The following is a 27717-nucleotide window of genomic DNA, read 5'->3' as shown; positions in this document are numbered from 1 at the left end:
CAAATTAATGCAGATCCTAAAGGAAACAGGTATCGATTGGCGTGAAAGAAGATTGATTAGTAAATTGTACATGGATCAGAAAGTTAGAGTGCGACTGGACAGAGGGGAGACAAAAAGTGTGAAGATTGGAGCACATGTAGTAAAGACAAGCAGCGGCATGCACACAGGAAGACCACACAGAATAACACCTGTACAGTGTGGAAACAAGAACTACCCGCTCCAGCACTTTAGACATAGGGCGAGTAACCCTAACAATTTTAAATTTTAAATTTTAAATTTAGAGAAAATTTTCAAGGATTTTAAAATCATAACTAAAGATTTTATAGTGCTACTATAGGAAAATTAAATTTGATGTGTGCAATATAATCAACGAGGTAGATGTTGATAATACGAGGAAAGAAAATACAATGTGTTTTTAAATGTTAAATTTTAGACTGGGTTCAGTGTGGCAGCAACGTTAAGAGTATACACCTGATGATGGCCGATAGAGGCCGAAACATGTAGTGTAGAAGAGAACAAGATCAAAGACATATAATATATATTGTTTGCACTTGGGACGGAGTTTGTATCATTTATTGGAAGAGGAGTTCGACAAGGATGCTGTTTATCACGAATTTTGTTCAAATTGTACAGTGAATGCCTTACCAAGGAAGCTCTGGATGGGCTCGGAGACGTCAAATTAGGTGGGCAAATTATTCAAACTGTGTAATATGCAAATGACCGTGTGTTAATGGTTAAGGAAGAAACTGTGCTACAGGGTATGATTGATAGACTAATCGAAATTGGAAGGCGCTATGGCATGGAAATGAATGCGGAAAAAACAAAAGTAATGAAAATTTCGAGATAACCACCCCATTCGCAATAAAGATAGACCAAAAACAACTGGAGAATGTGAAATGTTTTAAATATTTGGGTAGCTTCTTAACAAATGATGGAAGGTGCACATGTGAAATTAAATCTAGGATTGTCATGGCAAAAGCTGCATGTAGCAAGAAGAAGAATCTTTTAATCAGCAAATTGGACTTAAATTTGAGAAGGAAACTAGTGAAATTCTACGTTTGGAGCATCGCTTTGTATGGGGCTGAAACTTGGACACTTAGGGCAGTAGATCAGAAACATCTGGAAAGTTTCAAAATGTGGTGTTGGAGAAGGATGGAGAAGATCAGTTGCACCGATTATGTGAGAAATGAAGAAGTGTCATATCTTATGCACTAACTGCCTTCTAAAAGAAGTTATTGAAGGAAAGAGAGAGGGGCGGATAGAAGTGACCAGAAGACGAGGAAGAAGACGTAAGAAGATGCTGGATGACATTGGGGACAGAAGAGGATATTCTCATTTGTATGAGACAGCTCTAGATCACATTAAGTGGAGGAACTGTTTTGGAAGAGACTGTGGACCTGTCGTCTGACAGATTACTGATGATGATGATGATGATGATGATGATGATGATGACAAGATGACAACTTCAGTATTCTTGAAAAGTTTAGTAATAGATCTGATTTCATGACCTAAATAGGTAATGGTGGTCCATTTCCTTTTGTGCGTAGTATTGTTTGTGGAGGGTTTTTGTGTTAGTTGTATGATATTTAGTGGGTAGTTATTTAGTATAGTTCTAACAATGTTCTCTTCTATGTTTGTGTTGTTATGCGAAAGGGGATACTGATTCAATCATTTAATGAGAAAGTTTATGGCAGCTTTTTTTGTGTTCAAATGGGTGACATGAATCATTATGGATGATCAGGGTCAGCAGTTGTAAGTTTTCGATAGATTCCTAGTTGTAGCCTTTGTGTTTTCTCGATGGATAAATCTAAGAAACTGATCTTATTATTTATTTTTCCATTGTGAATTCGATATTAGGGTGGATATTGTTGAATTCATACAAAGTATTTACAATGTTACTTACATGGGAATTATAGATGATTAAAATATCGTCAACGTATCTATAATAATATATTACTTCTTATTTCGTCAAAATATCAATGATAGTTCTATGCAAGAATTGCTGAAGTTGGTGCTCCCAAGGCAAGACCTTCATTTTGTTTAAACCATTTGCCATTATGTTCAATATAATTTTGTTCTAGCATTATATTAAGTAGGTTATTAATTAAATAATGAATTAATAAAATACTAGAACAAAATTATATTGAACATAGTGGCAAGTTATGAACGTAACTTGATACACAGAAACCCACACTGATGATCCCCAATAATTCAGAGAAGAATATTGAATAAAATTTTGCACAAAGTTGGTAGCAGTGATAACCCCTGACAATTACTACAGTCAGTTTTATCACCCTTCTTGTGAACTGGTACAATAGTAGACTCCTTCCACTGATCAGGCAGTTTTTCCTTATGCCAAATAGAAGTAATTAGCTTATGGATCTTAGAATGTAATATTTCACCTCCTGCTTGAACAAGTTCTGCCAGAATTTTATCACTACCTGGCGATTTATACCTTTTCAATTCTGTAATACCACTTTCAACCTCAAAAGAACTGGTATCAGGTATTAACGGCTCAGCTGTGTGCATTTCTGTCTGCCTAACATCACTGACCCTATGTACATTCAATAACTGAGAGAAGTAGTTCCTCCAACTATTCAAAATGTGGGAATCTGCAAGCAGATCACCATTCTCATCCTTCACTCACTTACTTCTAGGTTGGTTAAAGTGATTTATTCCTCTATACAGGTCTCTAATGTTCTTGTTCTTACTGTTCATTGCAAGCTCATCTATTTTGTCTTTCAGATATTCCTCCTTTTTATTCCTGAAATACCTGCTGGTTTCGCGTCTTATATTGTTCAGATTATCCTTATGTATTTTGCATGGATACTGTAACCACTGCAATTTGGCTCGTTTTCTTTTGTCTAGTAATTTTGAGCATCCTTCAGCAAACCATGGCTTATGCTTCTTCAGTTCATAATAACCTAGACTCCCCTTGGCAGAAATTTTGATATTCTCTCTAATAGTTTCGCAAGCTTTATTAATATCCACCTCAGTGTCCAAGTTTTCCAAAGCCACGAACCTATTTGAGATTTCAACACAATACTGCTCTTTACCCTCTACCTCATTTAATTTCTTGAGATTCAATCTCTCTATATGAACTCTGTGCGTTGTTTCTTTGCTCACTGCCAGTCTTTCCCTAACCTCTGCCACCACCAGGTAGTGGTCAGTATCACAATCTGCTGCCCTGAATGATCGGACATCAAGTATACTTGAATGCCATCTCCTATCTATCAAAATATGGTCGATTTGATAGTGTATCTTCCCATCAGGAGATGTCCAAGTAAATTTATGGATGTTAACGATGCAGGAACATTGTACTTTTGACAGTAAGCTTTTTTGATGTGGCAAAGTTTACTACTCTAACTCCATTATCATTACCAATTTCATGCAAACTCTCATTCCAAATCGTTGGTTTCAAATGTTTTCACGCCCTACTTTGCCATTGAGATCTCCTATCAAAATTTTCATAGGGTACTTCGGGAATTTTTCAAATAAATGTTCTAGTTCTTCAAAGAACCTGTTCTTTATGTCACTAATTTTATCTTGTGCTGGGTCGTGAAACAATGATATCACACTAGTGCAAATAAAACTACATACGCATTAATTTAAAGAGAAGTTTGACATCTACTACGCCCATTACAGTAATCACTTTTTAAAACAAAATGAAAGAAGAAAAACTGTTCATGCATGCTACACACATATTATTGATATCTGCATGTTACTCCTATCAATGTCACAAAACTACATAGTGATTCTTAACTGCTGTTGGGGTTTCAGTGACCCATAATTTTCAAAACGAAAATAACAAAATAAAATTGCTTATGGAATATTAAAGTGTAAATAAAAAAAGTTCTTTGCTTATAGAACCAATATTGCAGAATGCTAAACAGCTCCATCATGCATACCTTTCATAGCATGTAAGATGTCTAGGCGGTATTCAGTTTCCATCCAAGTGTTTGAGTTGTAACTGTTTCAAGTGCAGCAACAATTCTGAGCTTCAGTTCATCGAGGGAAGCTACACGAGTCTTGTAAACAATGTCCTTAACGAATCACCACAAGAAGAAATCAGGTGGCGTTCTGAGGTATGTCATATTTTCTCCCAGACTTCAATGTTCCAACTACAGCATCGCCGAATACAACTTTTTGAGTTACTATTTCATATTCCATAATCAGTTTTATTGTATTTCCGATTTGAAAATTATTCGCCACAGAAACACCAACAATAATTTAGAATCACCCTGTAGTAATGTGGCATGTAGGCAATGACCACGAAACAAGCAACTATACAACAGAAACTGCTAAGTGACGCCTCCACAAACAAGCATGTTTCCACAGAAATAATGGAAGAGACGTTTTCTAAGCAGTCCGTGCCAAAGCGTTATAACCAGAACCAGTTAACAGTTGCAGTTAGAGAACTGCCGGGGTTTAATCATTGTGAGCTGTTGCTGTTAGAAGCTCGTAGCTGAGTATGGGGACAATTCAGGAACCAAGAGGAAGGTGAAGGTCAGCAGTTGTAAACTGTTACCAAGCAACAACACTGAAGACGTGACTGTCAACATTAGTGTGTGTGTGTAATAGTGAACTGTAAAGCGCAGTCACATGCTTTATCAAATCGTGTAATAAATTGAGTCATCAATGCAAAACCCATCTACAGCCACACTCTATCATGTAACAGCTGGTGTCAGAAGTGGGATTGGATTGAAGACTGCATTGTGTAGTTACAGCGTTATACCATGGAAATGAAACAAATGATGGATCAAGTAATGGGGCGGATGGTGCAATGCCTGCTGCATAAAATAAGAACCAACCAAGTGGCCAATAACGAGAAGTCTGAGATCCTTCGAGGTACTCTCATCTCCCAGATGGATATCCACCAAGCTAGGACAGGGTATACTCAAGAAGAAATGAAAGACAAGATGAACATACATCACGATAAGATGGAGGCCGTAATATGCTTCATCCGGCATGAGTTACAGGAGACAATTAAACATCAGCTGGAAGACATCCTGTTGTGTGTGGACCGAACGATGCAAGGCCTCCACAAAGAACTAAGCGATAAGTTTGGCAAAACACATGTGGACTTACAGGCCATTAAGACATCCATCGATATGTGAACAAACAGCCTCCTGGAAACCAGAAGAGATTCAAGGGAGAACCTTTACGAAGAACTCGGCCTCATGATCCAGGTCGAGACACTGATGACAAGGGCCCTAGCAGTTACTGCACAGCAAGGACACAAGGACAAAATAGCAGAGGAGGAAGAATGGTTCCATGTATGGGTTTTGCCAAAGATTAGGATCCAGCACATACCCCTAAATTCGATGCATCGACCTCATGGGCTATGTTCCAACAAAGTCTTGACACTGACCTTCGGGTGGTGACCACGGAAAAGCTGGGTTTTCATCGCCAGCATCTCAAATGAGTTCATCTTGGGACAGGACACCTGAACACATAAGGTGTGTATGTGAACTTCAGGCGCCAAATGCTGGGTATTGCAGAGGAAGAGGTGTTACTATGAAGCCCCGAGGCGCGGCCCTGGTCCTCCAGCCTGGTAGTAGCCAATGATCAGATGATTCCTGCACAATGCAAGGGCGTGCTAATGGCTCAATTGGAGCCCCACAGAGTGGAAAAAAGCCTGGTAGAACCAAGTCCAGAGGTCCATGCTGCCGAAAGACTACATTTCCAGGACTATGGTCTGAGACCGCCAACAGGTAAATGCAAAGGTCCGGAAAGCTACCCGAAGCAAACAGAAGCTCATGAAAGGCTCCCCACTGGCATACCGTGGGCCAGTCACACTGGTGCCCCCCCCCCCCCCAAATGTTGAACAACCACAGGTCCAAGACACTACCCCAAAGTTTAAGCACATGACTGAAGCAGCCAGGCCAAAATTGAGTAATGTTGTATCCCAAGAGTTGGAAGAACTCCTCATCGAGTACGGAGACATCTTTGTTATGAGGAGCGATGACCACATATGGACTGACAATGTACCACTGCAAAGATAAGGGAGAGGGCCGACCAATTTGACAACCCCCAAGGACGCTCCATCTAGCAAAATAGGCGGATGTGGGCGAGATGCTTGAGGACATGCAAAAATGTGTGGCTATCGAAAAGTCATACAGACCCTGGTCATCACTGTTCATTCTCGTCCGGAAGAACGGGGACTTTTGATTCTGCATCGACTACAGTAAACAGAATGACGTCACGAAGAAAGACCACTTCCCACTGCCCCAGATTTATGAAAATTGAACATGCAAGCTGGAGCCAAATGGTTCTCCACTCTGGACCTAAAGAGCGGTTATTGGCAGGTGGATCTGCATCCTGACAAGGAGAAGACTGCATTCTTGAATATCAAGGGCTACGGCAGTTCATGGTCATGCCCTCTGGTCTATGAAACGCTCCAGTGCCATTTTAGTGGTTAATAGAAACGGTCTTAAAAGACTCACTTAAGAGCCATGTCTCATGTACCTGGACGAGATCATGATTTGCCACATGTTCCAAAGAGCATCTACTTAAACAGCGAAGAGAGTTCCAGTGGTCCAAAGAAGCCCGCCTAAAGCTCGGAGAAGTGCCGACTCTTTAGGAAGAAGTATGATACCTCAGGAATACTGTATCTCCTGCAGGGACAACCACCGACATGGGAATCTGAAAGTCATACGGGGATGTATGACCCCGAAGAGACACCTAACAAGAAGCTTCCTGGGCCTATGCACTTATTACGGAGGGTTTATTTCCAGTTTCGAGAATATTGCAAAACTGCTGACCAAATTCATAAAGAAGGAAGACTTCCAGTGGACTCCAGAGCTCGAGGCCGCCTTCCAAACACCAAAGATGGCACTCTGTACTGCCTCTTTTACTTGCTTACCCGTAGCCAAGGGAAAAGTTCGTCTTTGACATAGACCCGAGTAACGTCAGAATTGGAGGTGTGCTCTCCCAAATACATGACGGACAGTTCATACTACAGTGAAGCTGAACAAGGCCAAAAGAAATTACTGCATCATTTGACGGGAACTACTTGCAGCAAGTGTGGACACTGGAACATTTCCACAGTACCTCTACGGACAAGAGTTCCACTTACGCACCCGCCATTCTGCATTAACCTAGCTCATGAGTTTTAAAAACCTCAAGGAGTAAACTGCCCGCTGGATTCAGCGCCTACAGGAGTACAGCTTCACTTCGAGCACCGTCAAGACCGTAAACACAATAATGCCAATGCCCTTTAGCAACGACTATGGCAAGAGGAGTGTACCCACTGACACAAAGTTGAGGTACAAGCTATTGCTGTTGTAGCCACAGCTGGCTGGGATCCAGCTACTCTGGGAAGAGAATTACCAAATGACCAGGATGTAGGACCCATTTTGGACAAAGTAGAGACCGAAAAGCGCCCACAATGAAACACTGATATGTTGGGTTTTTGGACTATATCCATCGTCCTGGTTTTTAAGATAACAAATAAAAACATGACGTTTCGGAATCACTAGCCTCAATCACTGGACCAGTGATTGAGGCTAGTGATTCCGAAACGTCATGTTTTTATTTATCTTAAAAACCAGGGCAATGGATAAAGTCCAAAAACCCAACATATCAGTGTGTTATACACCATCGTCAGAATCCTATAGTAACTGCCCACAATGAAAGCATCGCCAACCCAGCACAACGTACAAAAGCTGCTGGGCCCAACAGGAAATCCTTTGCTGTGACTAATGACATACTAGAGCTCCCCTTGGAATCCGCTGATGAACAGTCAAAAATGGCCCAGGCAGAGCTTCCTTGGAGCAAAGTGAATGACGTGCTGAACAAACTACATCCTGGGCCATCAGGAGGTTACTTAGGTGCCAAGCAAGATCCTCGATAAGGTCCAGCAAAGATACTATTGGCTCCAGGCAAAGAAACAAGGATGAGAAATGGTGCCAGCAGTGCGATACCTGTGCAGCCAGATGCGACCCCTGAAATAGGAATCAGGGCCAAATACATCAGTACAATGTTGGGACACTGTTAGAAAGGCTAACCATCGATGTAGCAGAGTCCTTCCCATGGAGCGACCAAGGAAGCCTACACCACTCCCAACCAAGAGGCTTCGATAGTGGCAGAAGCCCTGGTTACAAACCTTTTCTGCCATTTCAGAGTATCATGGGAGCTGCATAGTGACCAGGGCTGTATTCCCAAGTCCCATCTGATGCAGGAGGTTTTGCAACGCCTAGGAGTGAACAAAACGCACCACACCCCTCCACCCGCAGTTGAAGGGCATGGTGGAATAACACATCAAAACAGTCGATGGCAAACTCCTAGGATCGGTGGGTCGCACAAGAGGGATTGGGATGCAAGTTTACTCAGCTACCTCCTTCCTACAGGGCATGCATCCACGACAGCACGGGTTTTAAAAATAGCCAACCTAGTGTTCGCAGAAGAACTTGACTGCCCTGCGACCTATTTGGGACCCCCCCCCCCCNCCAACGAGGAACGACCCACAGTCGATTAAGCAACAAATTTCGTTGAACATCTATATGAGATCTACAATTATGCCTGCCAACACCTGTACGTGGCCAGCCACCAGATAAAAACTTGTTACGACTACATGGCCAAGTCTCGTGCTACCAGGAGGGCAACAAAGCGTGGTTCTGCTGCCCAAACTGCAAGAAAGAGAAGTCGCCCAAGCTCCAATCCTCATGGAAGGGTCCGTACAAAGTGGTTATGCAGGATTCAATGGATCCCTGGAACAAAGATGATGATGGTCCATCTGGACTGGCTCGCACCTAAACAGGAAACTGCTCAGGACGAGAGGCCTTAAGGGGGGGGATCACAGAAAGCAGCTGGGGGGTAATCAATCTGAGAACCGAGCCAGAGGGAAGGAAGGTGAAGCTGATCACAGACATCACAAGCACAGCATGTAGACCTGTTGCTATGCAACAACCGCTAAACAAATAATTTTACAACAGTCATTACTAAGTAGTGGCTCCACAAGCAAGCATGTTGCCACGGCAACAAGAGAACACAGCAATAATGACAGAGACGTTTTCATGGTCTGTGCCAAGGTGTTATAACCAGAACCAGTTAGGAGTTACAGTTAGAGAACTGCTGGGGTTCAGCCATTGTCAGCTTTTGCTGTTATGAGCTGGTAGCTGAGGCGGGGGACAGTTTGGGAGCCCGGAGAAAGGGAAACATAAGTCGTTGGAAGCCGCTACCAAACAACGACAGTGAATACGTGCCTGTGGACACTAGCATATGTGTAATAGTGAACTGTATTCACATGCTGTATAAAAGCCTGCAATAAATCGAGTCGCCAATCCAAAACCCATCTATGGTTATATTCTATCACGTGACAGTATTATGTCAAATTTTCTCTGTTGTTAATGCCCATAAAAATGATGACATATCTTACCTGATCAGGGTTCATAGAAGTAGTACGAACACTAGCATCATCTCGCCCTTTGTTGGGCTTTAATTCATCTCGAGGGACAATATCAATTAAGAAATCAAACTGGTCAAACTTTGTAATTGCCATTGCTATGTCATTTCTCTGAAAATGAATAAATTAATTACATGAATGTAAGAAAGTTAACTCTTTTGATATCATGGGCATTGCTATTCTACTGCAGAGAAACATGGTGTATGTTAGGGGCAGAACTGTTGTGCCATATATATAGAGTACTACAATTTCAAACTTCCACTAGAAACTATCAAATGTAAGCTTGTTTTGTCTTAGGCACAAAATGGCTTTCAAGTGTACAACATAATATTTCTGTAGTAATAAAACACTGTACCGATATCCATATTCTGCTAGTCAGGTGATTATTAGCCAGTACTAAATATCACATCTTTCTTCAGTTAAAATACAGACATGTTTTCATGATATAATGATATGCAGAAACAAAAACTACAGTATTATACCCATGTGTATAAGGAAAATAAACAACTGTGCCATAAGCTTAAATTACACCTGTCTTCAAGACCAAGTTCAATAGATAATATACATGGTTAACAACAGATCTCCAGAAGATGTAGAGAATGATTTATGACAGCATATAAAAGACAGGGAACATGTCACAGAGAAGCATATTGTACTTACAGCAGTGCAGAGGCAAGGAATAAGATACCCACTAGTACTGGAGGGCATGCTATGGTGACAGCTCCTCATCTCACTTTATGTGCATGGAGATAAGGTAACAAACAATTCAATGAAGGAACAAAAGCATACTGTCATGTACTATCGTGCTAACCTGAAGTGTTCTTCGCTTATTATCTTCAGTGTGCACCCAAGCTCGAAGTGTTAATTCATGGATAAATATTTCAGCTGCTTTAGCAAACAGCATGGGTGCCTCTGCACTTATCATTTTTACATCATCATCAAGCTTCATTATCTTCTTTATTCGAGCAAGTGGAAGTGCTTGTGTCTTCAAATCCAGCTACCAAACAGTCACCAAAAAAAGCAAATGTAATAAGATGTGGAACAACAGGAAGAAGAACTGGAAGCAATCTGAGAAATCATTCTTTAATACAACTCTGTCTACCTAAATCTGATATAAATTATATTGTTAACTGTTATTTTCCACTATAATTACAGAACAAAGAATGCAAATGGAAGCTGAAAATAATTTTTCAGCTTAACTAACTTCATTACATTGAAAACATGCTGTTCACAACAGCATGACCAACCACAGATGTTTACTTGCAAAAAGTCATAATTTTATAAGCCTTTTCAACATTTATTTTTAAAAACAAGATCAAGAGCCTGACCTTTTCATGTGGAACTAAAGGCCTAATATCTTAAAACAAATCCAAAAGCCTAACCTTGTGAACTTGTTGTTGGAGGCATTTCTAAGTTTAGATTTTGGGTCTTGTTTTCAGAAATATATTTCAGAGGTTGGCAGCATTACCACAGTGGACAACATTGTGGTAACTTTCAAAATTACTTGGTCACCCACTAATACATAAGTACCTAATCAGTAACAACTTCACAAATATGAGACCATATATTTTATAAAATTTAATATCTATCTAATTCCATGAAACTGCCCATCATACAGCTAACCGTTAGGTCAATTACTGTGTCCAAAAGAGCCATCCAGCGGTCCCTATTCTGAACCAGATCAATTCAGTTCTCTACAATCCATTTCAATATTATCCTTACACTTATTACTAGGTCTTTCTAGTGGTCTCTTTACCTCTGGCTTTCCCATCAGAACCCTAATCAATTTCTCTTCTCCCCATGTGATCTACAATCCCTGCCCATCCCAACCTCATTGACTTTACTATTCTAACTACATTTGGCTAGGAGTGCCAGTCTCTTCAATAGGATCCCAAATATGAAAATGACTGCAGAATTCTGTTTTACCTACATTTGCTAGATGCCATACAAACTTAACCTTTAAGTGCCGAAGTGCCCCGTTTGTGCCAGTGGTGAGTAAGGTCGTTGTGGCCAAAGTACCCAGTTTTGGCCACTCGGGCATTTAAACTCCGCTAGGGGAAGCGCGTGCACACGCCGCTAGTAGAAGCGAATGCCCAGTCCTAAATATTTATTTTTAAATGTAGTAATTACCAGACAGACTTGAGTAAAGCCCTAATAGAAAAATTAAAATGATACCTAGGTGAACAACCAAAAAGAGTATACGTATGAGTTATGCCCAAACTCATCCACGAGCCAGTACTTTTATTGCAGATTCTGCAGATTAATGTGTTAAAAATATACAGTAAAATTTGATGTACATACCTTTTTTGTTGTTATCTGCTTGATGTGTATCTAGGCTGAAATAAAACTACAGTATTCGATTTCACTAAGCACGCAGAGAAAACAGACCGCACTCTGAATCTCAGCCGCGATGCATCTGTCTGTTCAGGCCCACAGAAAGGGCAATAAGCTTTTGCAGCTATAACGGAAGGTATTAGAACTGAAGAAGGGACCCCTCTAGCTTTCTCTTGAATAGCCATTCTTTCATTCTTCTGACCTTCAATCAAAAGATTCGAAAATCCGAAGAGTGTAAGCAGTGCTAGCAGAAGGCCAAATGATTTTATTGCTTCCATCTGTTTTATGACATCAGGGACTGCTAAAATTTGTCAAGTGTTACAAACAGAAATGAATTTGTAATGCAGAACAACTCTGTGAAGAACTGGGAAATCATTTTTGCAGTACTCATCAAAATTAAAAACAAAAAATTGAAAATGGAATATAATTTGTATAAAAAATTTCAAATCTTCCATTATAATATGCGACAGTATGTTCTTTGCTGATACAAACAAAATTAATTCCATCCATTTATCATAAAAATTGAGTTAGATACAGCATTTTTAAACACAATGCTTAAAATTGTTTAGGTGCACTAAGAGGAATGGACATTTAAAGGCAGAGTACCAACACGCATTTAAACGCGCACCAGCAGCGGGCATTTAAATAAACTCCGGCCAGCTCAAGCTTACCACTATTTCAGAAGTCTGGCGTTTAAAGGTTAACAGAGAGTAAAATCTGAAGTAAACCAAACTAATCTGAACCACCAAGATATCAGATTGGGATATTTTTGGGAATTATATTAGTATATCTAAATATAAACAAAGATACAAGGAAGAGCCAGTAAAGGTTACAAATGGAAGTAAAACAGCTGTAATAGAAGTAATAGGTTTTCCGTGTGTATCACTAGGTAGCAGCACAGTCTATTTAGTAGACAATCATACACATGTTCAGAGAATGGTTTCAGTAGTCAAAATGGTAACCGTGCTTAAGGAGCATACTAAAGAAAAGCAGTGTTCTGTTGTGCGTTTTTAGTGGACAAAATGACTCAATTCAAGGGACATTCATAAAAACGTTTCCTCTTTGTAAAAGGAAGTAGTTTGTCATGTAAAGTGGTTCATAACTGAGTTGAGATATTCTCTCAAGGACGTTTGAGACTGTGAAAGAAGCAGCAGACTGTGCAGCAGGTGGAAGAGTTGATTTAATCTCACAGGAAGATAATTACAGTGTAGCAACTGAACTATGTTGTTCCCATGGTTTAACCAACAGCATAATGCATGATTGACGTTTCAGAAAGGGTGCACAAGGTGGGTGCCCAGAGAACTGAAGGAGCAAGAAAAAAAGGACTGAATGGGTCTGTCCTTGCAACATTTCTCAGGTACAAATATGCAGATGAAGGAGAAAATATACACCGTGTACCAAAATGATTAGAGCTACACACATTGCTCTTCCCTAAACTGCATGAAGATGAACCAGAGGATTACATTTGGCAGCAGGATGGGGCTCCCCTCATTCCGTCGAGATGTTCGTTGCTGGTTGAACGACTTTCTTCCACATGGATGGGATGATTGTCCAGTCTTGATTTTCTGTTCATGGTCCGCACAATCCCCCAACCCAACCCCTTGTGACTACCTCCTCTGGGGTTACATGAAGGACAAAGTGTTTGTGCCACCGCTACCTGCGAGCATATATGATTTGCACAGCAGAAATACTCCGACTGTGGAGACCGTCACACCAGAAATGCTGATCAAAGTGTGGCAAGAATTAGACTACCATGTGCCGGGTGACCAAGGGTGCACACATTGAATGCTTGTAGGATGTGTTATATACTCTTAGAATTACTCTTTCATTTCTGCTAGTTTTTGTAATTCTGTACAAACCAGTTAAGAATACTCGTATAATCAACTTCCAAACTGAGTCAATCGTTTTGGTACATGGTGTACTTAACGGAATTGTTAATGGGGACAAATCATGGGCGCATCACAACCAACCCAAACCAAAGTGTGTTTCAATGCAATCGAAACATCCCAGTTCGCCCTCCAACCAAAGGTTTAAGGTTATGCCATCAGCTGGGAAGTTTATGCTTACCGTGTTTTGGGATTCTCATGGAATACTGTTAGCCTATTCTCAGAAGCATGGTGAAAAAGTGAATTCTGTCTGAACTGTGAAGTTCTGTTGAAACTTCGTGATGCAATTCGCAGAACTGCCAGGCCAACTGGCAAGAGGAATACTGCTTCATCATGACAATGTCAGACAACATACAGCCCGAGCAACCCAGGAGAGAATTAGAAAACTACAGTGGGAAATTCTTGAACATCCACCTTACAGTCTGGACTTGGCCGCTAGTGACTTACATCTATATGATCCACTAAAACCCACCATGGTGGCAAACGTTTCGCTGGTGATGATGATGTTGAAACGGAGGTGTGAAGTGGCTGAGAAAACAGTCAAAAGACTTCTAGGGTGCGGGTTATGATGCATGGTTATGGAAAAGTGATGGCACAACTGTATCACTGCTGATGGAGGATATGTCAAGAAATGTTTTCTCCAGGTTCAAATATCACTCTGACCTATATATTGACTCTCCCTCATATATGCTTTTAACAACAGAACTATAGCTACATACATTCTCTCTCTCTCTATATATATATATATAAATGAGTGTGTTTTTAACATCCTGCAAGTAAAGAGACATAACTGTAACTTCACTGCACAGATATACCATAATTCACTACTTGTAAAGTGTAACCTGCTGTTAATTTTGAGATTACACTCTAACAAAGTTTTATTACATGTCTCAACATTCTTTCCTGCTCTTGTTCTCTCTTTTTGTATATATTTAAAAAGAAAATTTATATTGCCTCTTTTGCACAATTATTCCATATCATCATACTACAGCTATCTATAGATGTAATGGCAAAATTAAAACAAATACTCTTCCTTGTATCTGGTCATAATTTTATACTTCTACAACAAATACGAAGAGTTCTAACTTCTGGGGTATGTGACAAATTAGGTGAAGATATGTCTAGTGCTGTTTTCACAGTGAAAACAGCACAGCAGCCACGAGCAACCCTGGACGATATAAAGAACCTTCACATCAAGATAGCCAGGTGGCACAATATCTGCCCCATATAAGAGAGACGATGGGAGGACNGCTAGTGACTTACATCTATATGATCCACTAAAACCCACCATGGTGGCAAACGTTTCGCTGGTGATGATGATGTTGAAACGGAGGTGTGAAGTGGCTGAGAAAACAGTCAAAAGACTTCTAGGGTGCGGGTTATGATGCATGGTTATGGAAAAGTGATGGCACAACTGTATCACTGCTGATGGAGGATATGTCAAGAAATGTTTTCTCCAGGTTCAAATATCACTCTGACCTATATATTGACTCTCCCTCATATATGCTTTTAACAACAGAACTATAGCTACATACATTCTCTCTCTCTCTATATATATATATATAAATGAGTGTGTTTTTAACATCCTGCAAGTAAAGAGACATAACTGTAACTTCACTGCACAGATATACCATAATTCACTACTTGTAAAGTGTAACCTGCTGTTAATTTTGAGATTACACTCTAACAAAGTTTTATTACATGTCTCAACATTCTTTCCTGCTCTTGTTCTCTCTTTTTGTATATATTTAAAAAGAAAATTTATATTGCCTCTTTTGCACAATTATTCCATATCATCATACTACAGCTATCTATAGATGTAATGGCAAAATTAAAACAAATACTCTTCCTTGTATCTGGTCATAATTTTATACTTCTACAACAAATACGAAGAGTTCTAACTTCTGGGGTATGTGACAAATTAGGTGAAGATATGTCTAGTGCTGTTTTCACAGTGAAAACAGCACAGCAGCCACGAGCAACCCTGGACGATATAAAGAACCTTCACATCAAGATAGCCAGGTGGCACAATATCTGCCCCATATAAGAGAGACGATGGGAGGACGAACACGAGCCTGCATGGTTTACGAATTTTAATTACTGACAATCTAAAAAACTTTTAATTAGCATCAAGGAATTTTATACAATTTTTTAAAAACTTTACATTCCCAGGAAACTGCTGTGTTTGTGAAATGTTCTATTCTGTGTACTATGTATTGTAGCATATAAGTGTAAGTACTTTACATGTAAACAAATTATGTGATGGTGGTTTCCTATTTGTAGTGATGTTTGCCCTCTGAAGATGGTCCACAGAGACCGAAACATGTAAGTGTGTTAAGTTTTTATGTAGTAAAAAACTTACAGGTCATATTGGATGGAGTGATTTATAATTGTGAGTGTGAATACTTCTTCAGGTGGAGCTGTGGTGTTAAAAACCCATTTCTGGATGTTTCCGAGAATTCCACACGAAGGCAACATTCCAGTAGATGACGCAAGTGGGAAGACAGACAACCCATGCAGATGGTGGCCAAAAATTATGTAAGTTGGAAAAGAATTTCTATCTTAAAATTACATTTTAAAGCAACGTGCGCACGCGCGGACTGTGCGACCCCATAAGGGGTCATTCGTACCGCTGACTTTATTTTTGCGACCCCATATAGGGTCATTAGTAGTTTAAAGGTTAAGCTACTTCTCAACATAATCATCACTGGAACTGAGGCACTTGTTGTATTGAGGAATAAGTTTTTGTATGCCTGTGTCAAAGCAGTCTGCTGCCTGTGTGCGCAGTCCATTATGACACCTTCCATCAACTCCTCATTATTGTTGAAGCGCTGTGATCGCAAATAGTTCTTCAGGCAAGTACACAGAACGAGATCAGGGCTGTAATGATGGTTAAACAACTCCCAGCTGAAATGCTCCAGTAGTGCTTGAGTGCAAGCAGCTATTTGTAGATGCATGTTATCATAGAGGATCACTATAAATACACTGGATGTCCGCATTCCATCCCCTTTTGTCTGAATGGTCCTACGCAGTTTTCTTGGCATTTCGCAATATACTTCTTAGGTTATTGTGGCCCCTTCTTGCATGAATTCCACCATCTGCACCAAATTCCTGTCCATCAGCTTTTGGCAGATGCTTGTTTAAAATTTTTCGGCTTCTTTGGTGAATGTGTGACCATCCACTGCTTTGACTGCTCATTGGTTTCACCATTCACAAGTGAAATGCAGATTTCATCATCTGTTAATCATACAACATGATTGAGAAATTCATCTCCATCTCTGTGATATCAAAGCTGAAGCCATTCCCTGCATTTTGTGCACACCCATGAGCATTTTCAGAACCCATCTTGCGCAAAATTTGTAATGGCCTAGCCTAATTTTGATAATCTTGTAGAAAAGACTGGGTGAAATTTATGGAAATATTCACACAAAAAGTTGTGAAACACAGTCTTTCACAAATTTCTTGATCAACACTTTGAACAAGATCATCACTCACTACAGATGGCTGACCACTTCGCTCTTCTTCGTGAATATCTGTTTGCCCATCTTTGAACATTCTACATACTGTCTCAGAGTTCCTTCAATCATTACAATTTGGCTGTAAACCGCTTGTAACTCACGATGGATCTCTGCACACTCATGTTTTAGCTCGCACAAAGGGAATAACGTGAATTTCGCAACTTTCAGGTCTATCAATCTCAGGGTACATCATAACTCCCTCCGAAGAGACAAGAGCAAACGCTAGGTGACCATTTATGTGATGGTTTACACAGCAATGTGTCATGCACGGGCTTTCCCCCACTTCCTACATTAGGTCACATTCCGAATAACCCTCATACATTTCTAAAGTGTAAATATCTGGTAATGACTGAATCAGATTGATAAGATTATTGATTGACAGATGAAACAATGAATGTAAATCTACAGAAAATGATGAAATAAATAAAATCTGGCCAAGCAGAAAGTAAACTGAGGGTTAGTGCCATCCAGTCTGAGTCAGAGGACGTTAAACATAAGACACAGAAATTCTGAGGAAGCCAAATGCCCCCCACCCGACAATGAAATNGATGTTTGCCCTCTGAAGATGGTCCACAGAGACCGAAACATGTAAGTGTGTTAAGTTTTTATGTAGTAAAAAACTTACAGGTCATATTGGATGGAGTGATTTATAATTGTGAGTGTGAATACTTCTTCAGGTGGAGCTGTGGTGTTAAAAACCCATTTCTGGATGTTTCCGAGAATTCCACACGAAGGCAACATTCCAGTAGATGACGCAAGTGGGAAGACAGACAACCCATGCAGATGGTGGCCAAAAATTATGTAAGTTGGAAAAGAATTTCTATCTTAAAATTACATTTTAAAGCAACGTGCGCACGCGCGGACTGTGCGACCCCATAAGGGGTCATTCGTACCGCTGACTTTATTTTTGCAACCCCATATAGGGTCATTAGTAGTTTAAAGGTTAAGCTACTTCTCAACATAATCATCACTGGAACTGAGGCACTTGTTGTATTGAGGAATAAGTTTTTGTATGCCTGTGTCAAAGCAGTCTGCTGCCTGTGTGCGCAGTCCATTATGACACCTTCCATCAACTCCTCATTATTGTTGAAGCGCTGTGATCGCAAATAGTTCTTCAGGCAAGTACACAGAACGAGATCAGGGCTGTAATGATGGTTAAACAACTCCCAGCTGAAATGCTCCAGTAGTGCTTGAGTGCAAGCAGCTATTTGTAGATGCATGTTATCATAGAGGATCACTATAAATACACTGGATGTCCGCATTCCATCCCCTTTTGTCTGAATGGTCCTACGCAGTTTTCTTGGCATTTCGCAATATACTTCTTAGGTTATTGTGGCCCCTTCTTGCATGAATTCCACCATCTGCACCAAATTCCTGTCCATCAGCTTTTGGCAGATGCTTGTTTAAAATTTTTCGGCTTCTTTGGTGAATGTGTGACCATCCACTGCTTTGACTGCTCATTGGTTTCACCATTCACAAGTGAAATGCAGATTTCATCATCTGTTAATCATACAACATGATTGAGAAATTCATCTCCATCTCTGTGATATCAAAGCTGAAGCCATTCCCTGCATTTTGTGCACACCCATGAGCATTTTCAGAACCCATCTTGCGCAAAATTTGTAATGGCCTAGCCTAATTTTGATAATCTTGTAGAAAAGACTGGGTGAAATTTATGGAAATATTCACACAAAAAGTTGTGAAACACAGTCTTTCACAAATTTCTTGATCAACACTTTGAACAAGATCATCACTCACTACAGATGGCTGACCACTTCGCTCTTCTTCGTGAATATCTGTTTGCCCATCTTTGAACATTCTACATACTGTCTCAGAGTTCCTTCAATCATTACAATTTGGCTGTAAACCGCTTGTAACTCACGATGGATCTCTGCACACTCATGTTTTAGCTCGCACAAAGGGAATAACGTGAATTTCGCAACTTTCAGGTCTATCAATCTCAGGGTACATCATAACTCCCTCCGAAGAGACAAGAGCAAACGCTAGGTGACCATTTATGTGATGGTTTACACAGCAATGTGTCATGCACGGGCTTTCCCCCACTTCCTACATTAGGTCACATTCCGAATAACCCTCATACATTTCTAAAGTGTAAATATCTGGTAATGACTGAATCAGATTGATAAGATTATTGATTGACAGATGAAACAATGAATGTAAATCTACAGAAAATGATGAAATAAATAAAATCTGGCCAAGCAGAAAGTAAACTGAGGGTTAGTGCCATCCAGTCTGAGTCAGAGGACGTTAAACATAAGACACAGAAATTCTGAGGAAGCCAAATGCCCCCCACCCGACAATGAAATGCAAGGCAATCAGAATCCTGGATCTGTGGAGAACTGGGTCACCTTGAGTGTACCTGCCTCGCAAGGCAATCAGAATCCTGGATCTGTGGAGAACTGGGTCACCTTGAGTGTACCTGCCTCTACACGAGGCAGAAAATGACTGGTGCCAGAAACAAGATAGGTCACCAAAAGACCAGCGGAGTCGCCAAAAAGTTCTGAATGGAAACCAAATAGCCACAAAGCAGAAAGAATGGGTGGCCAGTTGGCGGAAAAGGGGTGAACGCCGGCATATACATTAACACAATCCCGTGACGCATTGACTGCCATTACAGAAAAGGCCGACCCTAGCCTGGTCACACAGGTTTGGGTCGGTGACAGTGGATACCAGAGCGTACGTCACTGTGGTATGGCCAGATATCACCGCCGGACAGTCCGAAAGACTGATGGCTGGAGTCAAATGGTTCTTCACTCTCAATCTGACGAGCGGTTATCGGCAAGTACACAGATGCACCCACAGACAAGGAGCAGACTACATTCTTGCCTATCCTCTACCAGGAGAGAGGTTCATCATGCACACAGATGCCAGTAACGTCGAATTGGAAGAGTGCTATCCCAAATACAGGATGGACAGGAGGGAGTTTTAGCATTCTACAGCAAAAAGATGTACAAGGAAGACAAGAATTACAGTGTCACCCAAGAGAACTACCTGCCATACTGAGGACACTGTAACATTTCCTCAAGGGCCTGTATGGACAAGGGTTCCATCTTAGCACAGACCTCTGTGCTAACGTGGCTCCTTACTTTTAAGGACCTAGGAAAAACCACACGCTGAATTCAGCACTTACTTTACTTCTGGGCACCATCAAGGCAGGAAGCACAACAATGCCGATGCTCTTTCACGAAAATCCTGCCAAGAGGAGTGTACACACTGGCATAAAGTTGACGCGTGGGCATATATATCAAACAAGTACGAGCTATCTCAGTCGTAGCCGCAGCCGGCTGAGATCCTGCGACTCTGAGAATGAAGCAATTAAACGATCCAGAGATATAAGCCATTCTACAGGGGGTAGAAACTGGGGAGCGGCTGGAATGGAAAGACATCGCCCAGCACCACGTGCAAAAGCTACTGGGCTCAGTGGAAATCGCTCGCTGTGAGAAACGGTGTACTAAAGCGCAACTGGGAATCTGCCAATGGACAATCTCAAATAGCCTAAATAGTTCTTCCTGGGAGGAGAATGAAGAATGTGCTGACAGAACTACACGGTGGATCATAAGGTCACTTGGGTGTCAACAAATCCCTGAACAAGGTTCGGCAACGGTACTACTGGCTCCAGGCAAGAAGCGATATTCAGAGATGGTGCTGACTGTGCCACATATGCACAGCAAATTGTGGCCCCCAGACCAGGAATCAGAGCCAAATGCACCAGTACAATATTCGGGCGCCATTTGAGAGGACAGCCATCGTTGTAGCACTTCCCTTTCTAAGGAGCAACCAAGGAAACCGATACCTCATGATCGCTATGGATTATTTTACAAACTGGCCAGAAGCCTGCACTATTCCCAGTCAAGAGGCTTCGACGGTGGCGGAAGCTGTAGTCACCAACTTCTTCTGCCGCTTTGGCATACCTCAGGGGTTACATAGTGACCAGGGCCATAACTTCGAGTCTCGTCTGCTACAGCACGTTTTGCAGCGCCTTGGTGTAAGATGTGCACCATGCCCCTGCACCTGGAGTCAGATAGCATGGTGGAGCGCTATATATAAATGGTCGAGGAGCACTTAAGAAAGGTTGTCGCATACCACGAAAGGGATTAGGATGAAAGAGTACCCTTCTTTCTCCTAGCTTATGGGGCATACACTCATGACACTACAGGCTCAACACCAGCTATCCTAGTGTTTGGACGAGAACTCTGACTGCCCTGCGACCTACTGTTTGGAGCACCTCCAGACAAGGAACGACCCACAAACGACCATGCTGAAGATTTACATGACATCCATTATGCCCGCCAACACCTGAAGATGGCCAGTGACCAGATGACAATATGGTATGACAAATTAGCCAGCTCCGCAAGTTACCATGAGGGTGATAGAGTGTGGCTCTATCGCCGACCCGCATGAGGGGGAAATCGCCCAAGTTACAATCTTCGTGTGAAGGCCCATGCACAAGGTAGTCACCAGGATAAATGATGTGGTATATAGGAACCAGAAGAACCTTAGGTTGAGGATGTTGACAGTACACCTGGACCGGTTGGCACCTTGTCATGAAGCCGCTAGGGACAAGCCAGACTTAAGGAGGGAGCTGCAGTAGCACTAGGAGGATGAACACCAAGGGGGGGAAACGATTAAAGGTAAGGAAGGTGAGATGTCACAAGCAGAAACATCAGAAAGAATGAATGGTGACACACCATTAGGCTGTTCAGGACAAGCAGCCTTGAGGAGGAAGCAATATAACGGATTTGATCAACGCACTGCCAGGTAACAGCTCTGTAAACACGGTCCAACATGGAACAATAGAAGATGCTGTGTCTTCGGTGCCTGTGATGATGTCACGAAGGAGAGGGTGGTGGTCACGTGACATGTTTCCTGTGTTACATGTCCATTCCTCGGCTATATAAATGACAGAATTTGTTCAGTTCAGGGACAGTTACGAGTCAGACATAAGCTGGAGAAGTGAGTCCAGAAGAATTTTTAGTTTCGAGGTTACAGAGTGATTGAAGAAGATATAGCAGTAAGACTTCATAGTCATTTGTAGTGCTAATTTCTGTGTTGAGATCCATTCCTTGGAGACGATTAGTGTAAACTGAGAATGCTAGTGTGTGTGCAACAGTGGATTAGAAAGTGTGCAGATCAGCTATAGCGGTGTATTAATGGTAAATGAGAGAACTTGCAAATGAAGTGCTAATATATCTAATCATCTGAACTAGAACTCGATATTTTTGTCACACATACTGGTTCAGGATCAAGTCCAGTAGTAAGCATTTATGTAAGTTAGAGCTGAACTTCTGTGTTTTCTACCACAAATCTATTATCTGCAGACTGTCTTGACACTATGCTGAAGATATGACTAGTGATATGAGATTGCTGAGCTGCTTTCCATCTTTTCTGTTTGGTCAGCTGGAATGAAAAGAGGAAATGATATTTTCTTTTAGATATTTATGTCATTTATATTTATATCATAACTTGCACTCTTCTCGAAGTATAATTAGAATGATCAAGTCAAGTAGGATGAGGTGGGCAGGGCATGTAGCACGAATGGGGGAGAAGAGGAAGGCATAGAGGATACAGGTGGGAAAGCCAGAAGGAAAGAGACGACTGGGAAGACCAAGGTGTAGGTGTGTGGACAATACTGAAATGGATCTTAGAGAGATAGGATGGGATGGATTGGATTGATCTGGCTCAGGATAGGGACTAGTGGAGGGCTCTTGTGTACATGGTAATGAATCTTCGGGTTCCATAAAACGCTGGGAAATTCTTGAATAGCTGCAGAATTGGCGGCTCCACAGAGGGGCTCAGTTCCATGAGTAAGTAAGTATTTATGTGCATTTTAGCATTGTGCTAGAGTCCATTTGTACTGGACATAGATAAGTTTACCTAAAGCAATAAGGGTTCTCAAATGATTCTTACCCTAAATGTATATCCACTATGAAATGTCACAGAAAACACAGCAAAAAGTTTCCTAGGATTTGAGGTCCCTACAGAGACACTTCTCAAAATCCTACCAATAAAGTAATAACTGGAGAATTCTATCTTCTGCAATATAACACTGTGTAGTCCATGAAAGTAAGTAATATCATGTGAAGATAAAACCAAACTGTCATCACAAGATGACATTCGCCTCATAAGCCACTTATACACTCTGCACACAAAACAGGAGTATCAAGAGACTGTGGGAACCAAAACAAAATTATGGAAACTATGGGTACACAAAATGACAGCTGTGAACTTGTTGCAACCATGTCACCCAGTAGTCAACTTAATTTCTATAAGTTCCATTTTCAGTCAGTTCACAATTGCAGATTTCATCCTCAGATGACACCCCTGCCAGACAAGGCTTGACACTATTTGTATGAACACATGATGACACACAACAAAAGATACAGAACACAGAAAATCAACTTCTCATACCTGAAGTTACACTCAATGATGTAAAGGTTGGTGTACCTGAAGTAAGAGAAGATTAATATGTAAGGCAGATACTACATGTTTTCCAGGCAACTCATAACAAAAACCTCTATGAACATTTTCAGCGGGATTTTGCAACTCTGCATACTACTGAACATCCAAGCTCACCTTGGACAGAGTATTTGGTGAAGCAGTTTGTTGCATGGTTTACGGCCATCATTTTCCTGACATTATTCTGGCGGTTTTCTGCATATGAGGACAGTTAAACAAATTCACATGCAGAACAAAAATTCAGAGGTAATATTCAGCTGAAAGTATATATGAAAACTACACCATGTGGGCCAGAATCTAGTTGAGGTGTGGGGAATATGGATGAGCTGACAGAGTAGACACTTTCAGAATCTCCTGTGACACAGGTGTGTAAACTTCACTCTATGCTGTAGCTGTAGTCTGTCATTACATCCGACCAAGCAGGAACACTGGCAAGCAACACAGTAATCGCACACAATACAAAGGCTGTGCCCCACTACAGTCTGTAGCTTCTAAGTGAGGTAAAGTTGCCCCCATGCTTATCTAATTAAGCACTACACCACAAAGATATATGGGGGAGTGGATGTATACATCAACATATTCTTGACATTGTGATTAGTTGAGGTGAGTAGTCAGTTTCACACCCTGGCCGCTTAACCCCTAGGGAAACAGCCCCCAGTATCTATTGGATAGAGTGACCGTGCCATAGCTCAAGCGGTTAGTCGCTGGCTTCCCACCACGGCAGCCCGGGTTCGAACCCGGGTCTGGTCAAGTGGGATTTGTGGTGGACAAAGCGGTGCTGGGGCAGGTTTTCTCCGAGGACTTCGGTTTCCCCTGCCAATCTTCATTCCAGCAATTGTTCCACAATCACCCTCGCCTATCATCTGGGGCTGGTACAATAGGCCAGAAGTGGCCGCAGTATAAGGCACTTAGTCCCACCTCACTAGCAATAAAGCAAAAAAATCCATTGGATAGAGGGCTGGGTGGACCCCAAAACCAGTCTGGACATGGACAGGAGAAAATCGTTCCCCCACCATGAATCAATCTCTGACCTCTGGACCATCCAGCCAGTAGCCAGTTGCTATACTGACTGCTCTGTCCTGAATAACATAAACCTTTGAGTATTGAGTATTTCTCAGCTCAGCAACTCCTGTATGACAAAATTCTGAAAACTATCATACATTAGAGACAGGATATCCCAGGCAAAGTAATGCTCTGATGTCCATATCTTAGGATAAATAACCAGGACACAGCAATCAGGGGGCTCTTTGGAAATCTCAAAATTCTTCAGATAACAGTAGCATTTTGTTTTTTTCTCACATCTCACAAAACTAACTGTAACCTAATTCAGCGACCGTGGGCATGTCTGACTTCTCCTTTCCCTCAAAGTCTTGAAGTCTGAATGTATCGTATGTATCCCTATCCCAGGTTTCGGAACCAAAACATGTCAAGAACAAAACCTCGAGGAGTATTCTTACATCACCTTATTAGTATCTCATGTAACTAGAACACAAATATTGAACTAGACATTTCACAGTTGCTCTTTTAGTGCTACCACTCTCACTAGAATGTAGAACTGTCTGTCTCTCTCCGTTTGGGCTAACCACTAACTTCTGTCGGCGCACACTACACACACTGTTCAGTTTGTACACTGGCTGGTGCGTGCTTCGCATCGCGCTGAGTCAACGATTCTCAACAACAGTTACATCTTGTGTTCTTCTTACATCTTACAAAACTAACTGTAACGTGTGCATAAAGAAATGTATATTATACCATGACTACTAAAGCATCCAGAAATCTAACTTAAGTGCATGTGCACACACACACACACACACACACACACACACACAGAGGATGTTCTGTGATATACTGGCTAAACTTTAGATGCATGTTCCAGAAGCCATCTGGAGCACAAAATGTGTCACAAACTATAGGTCGATTCAACACCATTATCAAGTTAAGCACTAGTTTATTGGGGTACTAAATGAAAATATCTTTTCAACTCACCTTCATCATCATCATCATCATCAGATACCAACAGCAGCTTCATCTATGGCCTCTAGTAATTGATGCCTTACTTGTGGTTTAGTACCATGATACACTCTCGAACTTCAAGAAACCCCAAAGAAAGAAATATAACGGGTTTTATGTCAGACGACCAAGAGGGCCAAGCCACTGGTCCACTTCTTCCTATCTATCTTCTTTCATAAACTTCAATAAAAAATTCTGTTGTGATTGTGGTGAAATGCAGAGGTGCTATGTCACACTGTAACCACAATCAAACTTCTTGTTGCAAGTGGCCTATCCTCCAAATGCAACAGCAATTCATTTCCCAGAAAATTCCTGTGATTCAGAACTGTTAAACATTCCTTGATAACATGTGGTCCAATCAAGTTATTACCTAATAATCCACACCACATATTATCTGGAAATCAGTGTTGAAAATGACATTCTGGTACATCATGAGAATTTTTGTGTGCCCAAGAGTGTGAATTCCTTCTACTAGTAATACCATGCCAGACAAATTAAGGCTCATCAATGAACAGAATGTCACAGAATGTGTAGCCATGGTTGCAGCCATTCACAAAACCATACACAGTTCGTGTGATCTCCTGGTAAGTGGTGTCCATTATTTGGAAATGATGCAGATAGAAACAACCATAGTGCAAAATTCTCCATGCCTGCGTCTATTACAGCAGCCATCCTGGAAATTCTGCACATACATGTACTTGGGCTTCACTGCACTGCCATCAGAACATCATCTTCTACAGTCCATCATCATTATGCTCTGCGTTTGCTCATGGGAAGGAACCAGTCTCCTTCAAAGTTCTGTGTAGGTTCGCAAATGTTTTTGTGATGTGGAATTCTGCAAAGTGGATACCACTGCCAGTACTCCACCACAACAGCCTCACCACTTTCATCGTAGAAGCCATATACAAAAGATGTGCCGGTGTATTCTTCATTTATATACATGTTACGAATTTTGACTACAACAAAACTGCAGCACAACCCAGGCATACTAGCCTAGACAGTGTACAAGCAAGAACTCAGTCAAGTTCCAGCAGTTCCAGCAAACACCACTACTGCTTAACTTCATAGTGTGTTGAGTAGACCTACACCTTATTGGAACATTTTTGGTCCAAATGACCTGTGGAACACCATCCTGCAGATTGGCCAATATACCTTGGAACACTTTGTATATCACCATCAGTCCATGCTTTCATGAAAATGCACATGTAGCCAGACAGGGCAATCATCAGGAATACATGATAATTTCATAAATTGCTATACTATACTCTGATACTGTACAGCCCATCAGGGGTGCGGATACCACTAACTGGTAGTCATTAAAATAATTTAAAATCATGTAAAATGATGCACTGTCTGTTGAATTGTTCTTCCTGCTTGTGACCTGTTTTTTTACAATATTTTGTGCATGGTTTCTTAGTTATAGGTGTTTCGGTGGCCAGCATGTGTGGCCTACAAACCTTCCATGGGATTGGGTCTGCTACATACAGAGTGTCCCAGGAGGAATGGACCAAACTTCGGGAGGGTGTTCCTTATCTTAAAGTATGCCGATATAACCCAAAACACCTATGTCCAAAGTTGAATGGTTACGGAGATAATGGCCCAAGAAAAGTGTGGTCTTCTAGCAGGTCCACGGATTATACCTATCAGCTGAGAGGCCTTTTCTCTGTTTGTCCTTGAGTGCCGTGATTCACCCTAGCCGTGCTTATGTAGTTGGCTTTATCAGAACGCGCAGTCAGCACGTTACGTCAGCGCTTGCCATTCATGTCTCATGTATAATGCTTGGAAACCCTAAGGACAATTATGACATGGCGAGCGAGTATTTTGTACTTCAATTTTATGGCTTCATGTCATTCACAAGTTAGTTTTATGTTACGTACATTATTAACATTACAGAATCCACATATTCCTGCCAGTTTTAATATGTATTTTGTAATCAAAAAGTGTGCAACGCCGGTCAAAGTTTGACACTTCTCTGGCCATTATCTCCGTAACCGTTCAACTTTGGACATAGGTGTTTTGGGTTATATCGGCATACTTTAACATAAGGAACACCCTCCCGAAGTTTGGTCCATTCCTCCTGGGACAC

General features: G+C 41.3%; 1 protein-coding gene across 1 annotated transcript in view; it reads right to left on the bottom strand.

Annotated features, from left to right (window-relative positions):
• LOC111869963 (nuclear transcription factor Y subunit gamma) overlaps positions 1–27717 on the bottom strand; it is a 91061-nt gene that overhangs the window by 53056 nt on the left and 10288 nt on the right. Inside the window, exons 3-4 of the mRNA XM_023861864.2 lie at positions 10218–10403; positions 9380–9517 (exon numbers count right to left, since the gene is read on the bottom strand). Of these exons, the coding sequence (XP_023717632.1) occupies positions 9380–9517; positions 10218–10403 (324 nt within the window). The remainder of the gene's footprint in view (positions 1–9379; positions 9518–10217; positions 10404–27717) is intronic.

Source organism: Cryptotermes secundus, unplaced genomic scaffold (genome assembly GCF_002891405.2).
Source record: "Cryptotermes secundus unplaced genomic scaffold, Csec_1.0 scaffold1430, whole genome shotgun sequence".
In the NCBI taxonomy this organism is placed as follows: domain Eukaryota; kingdom Metazoa; phylum Arthropoda; class Insecta; order Blattodea; family Kalotermitidae; genus Cryptotermes; species Cryptotermes secundus.
This window is presented reverse-complemented; position numbering and strand designations above follow the sequence as displayed.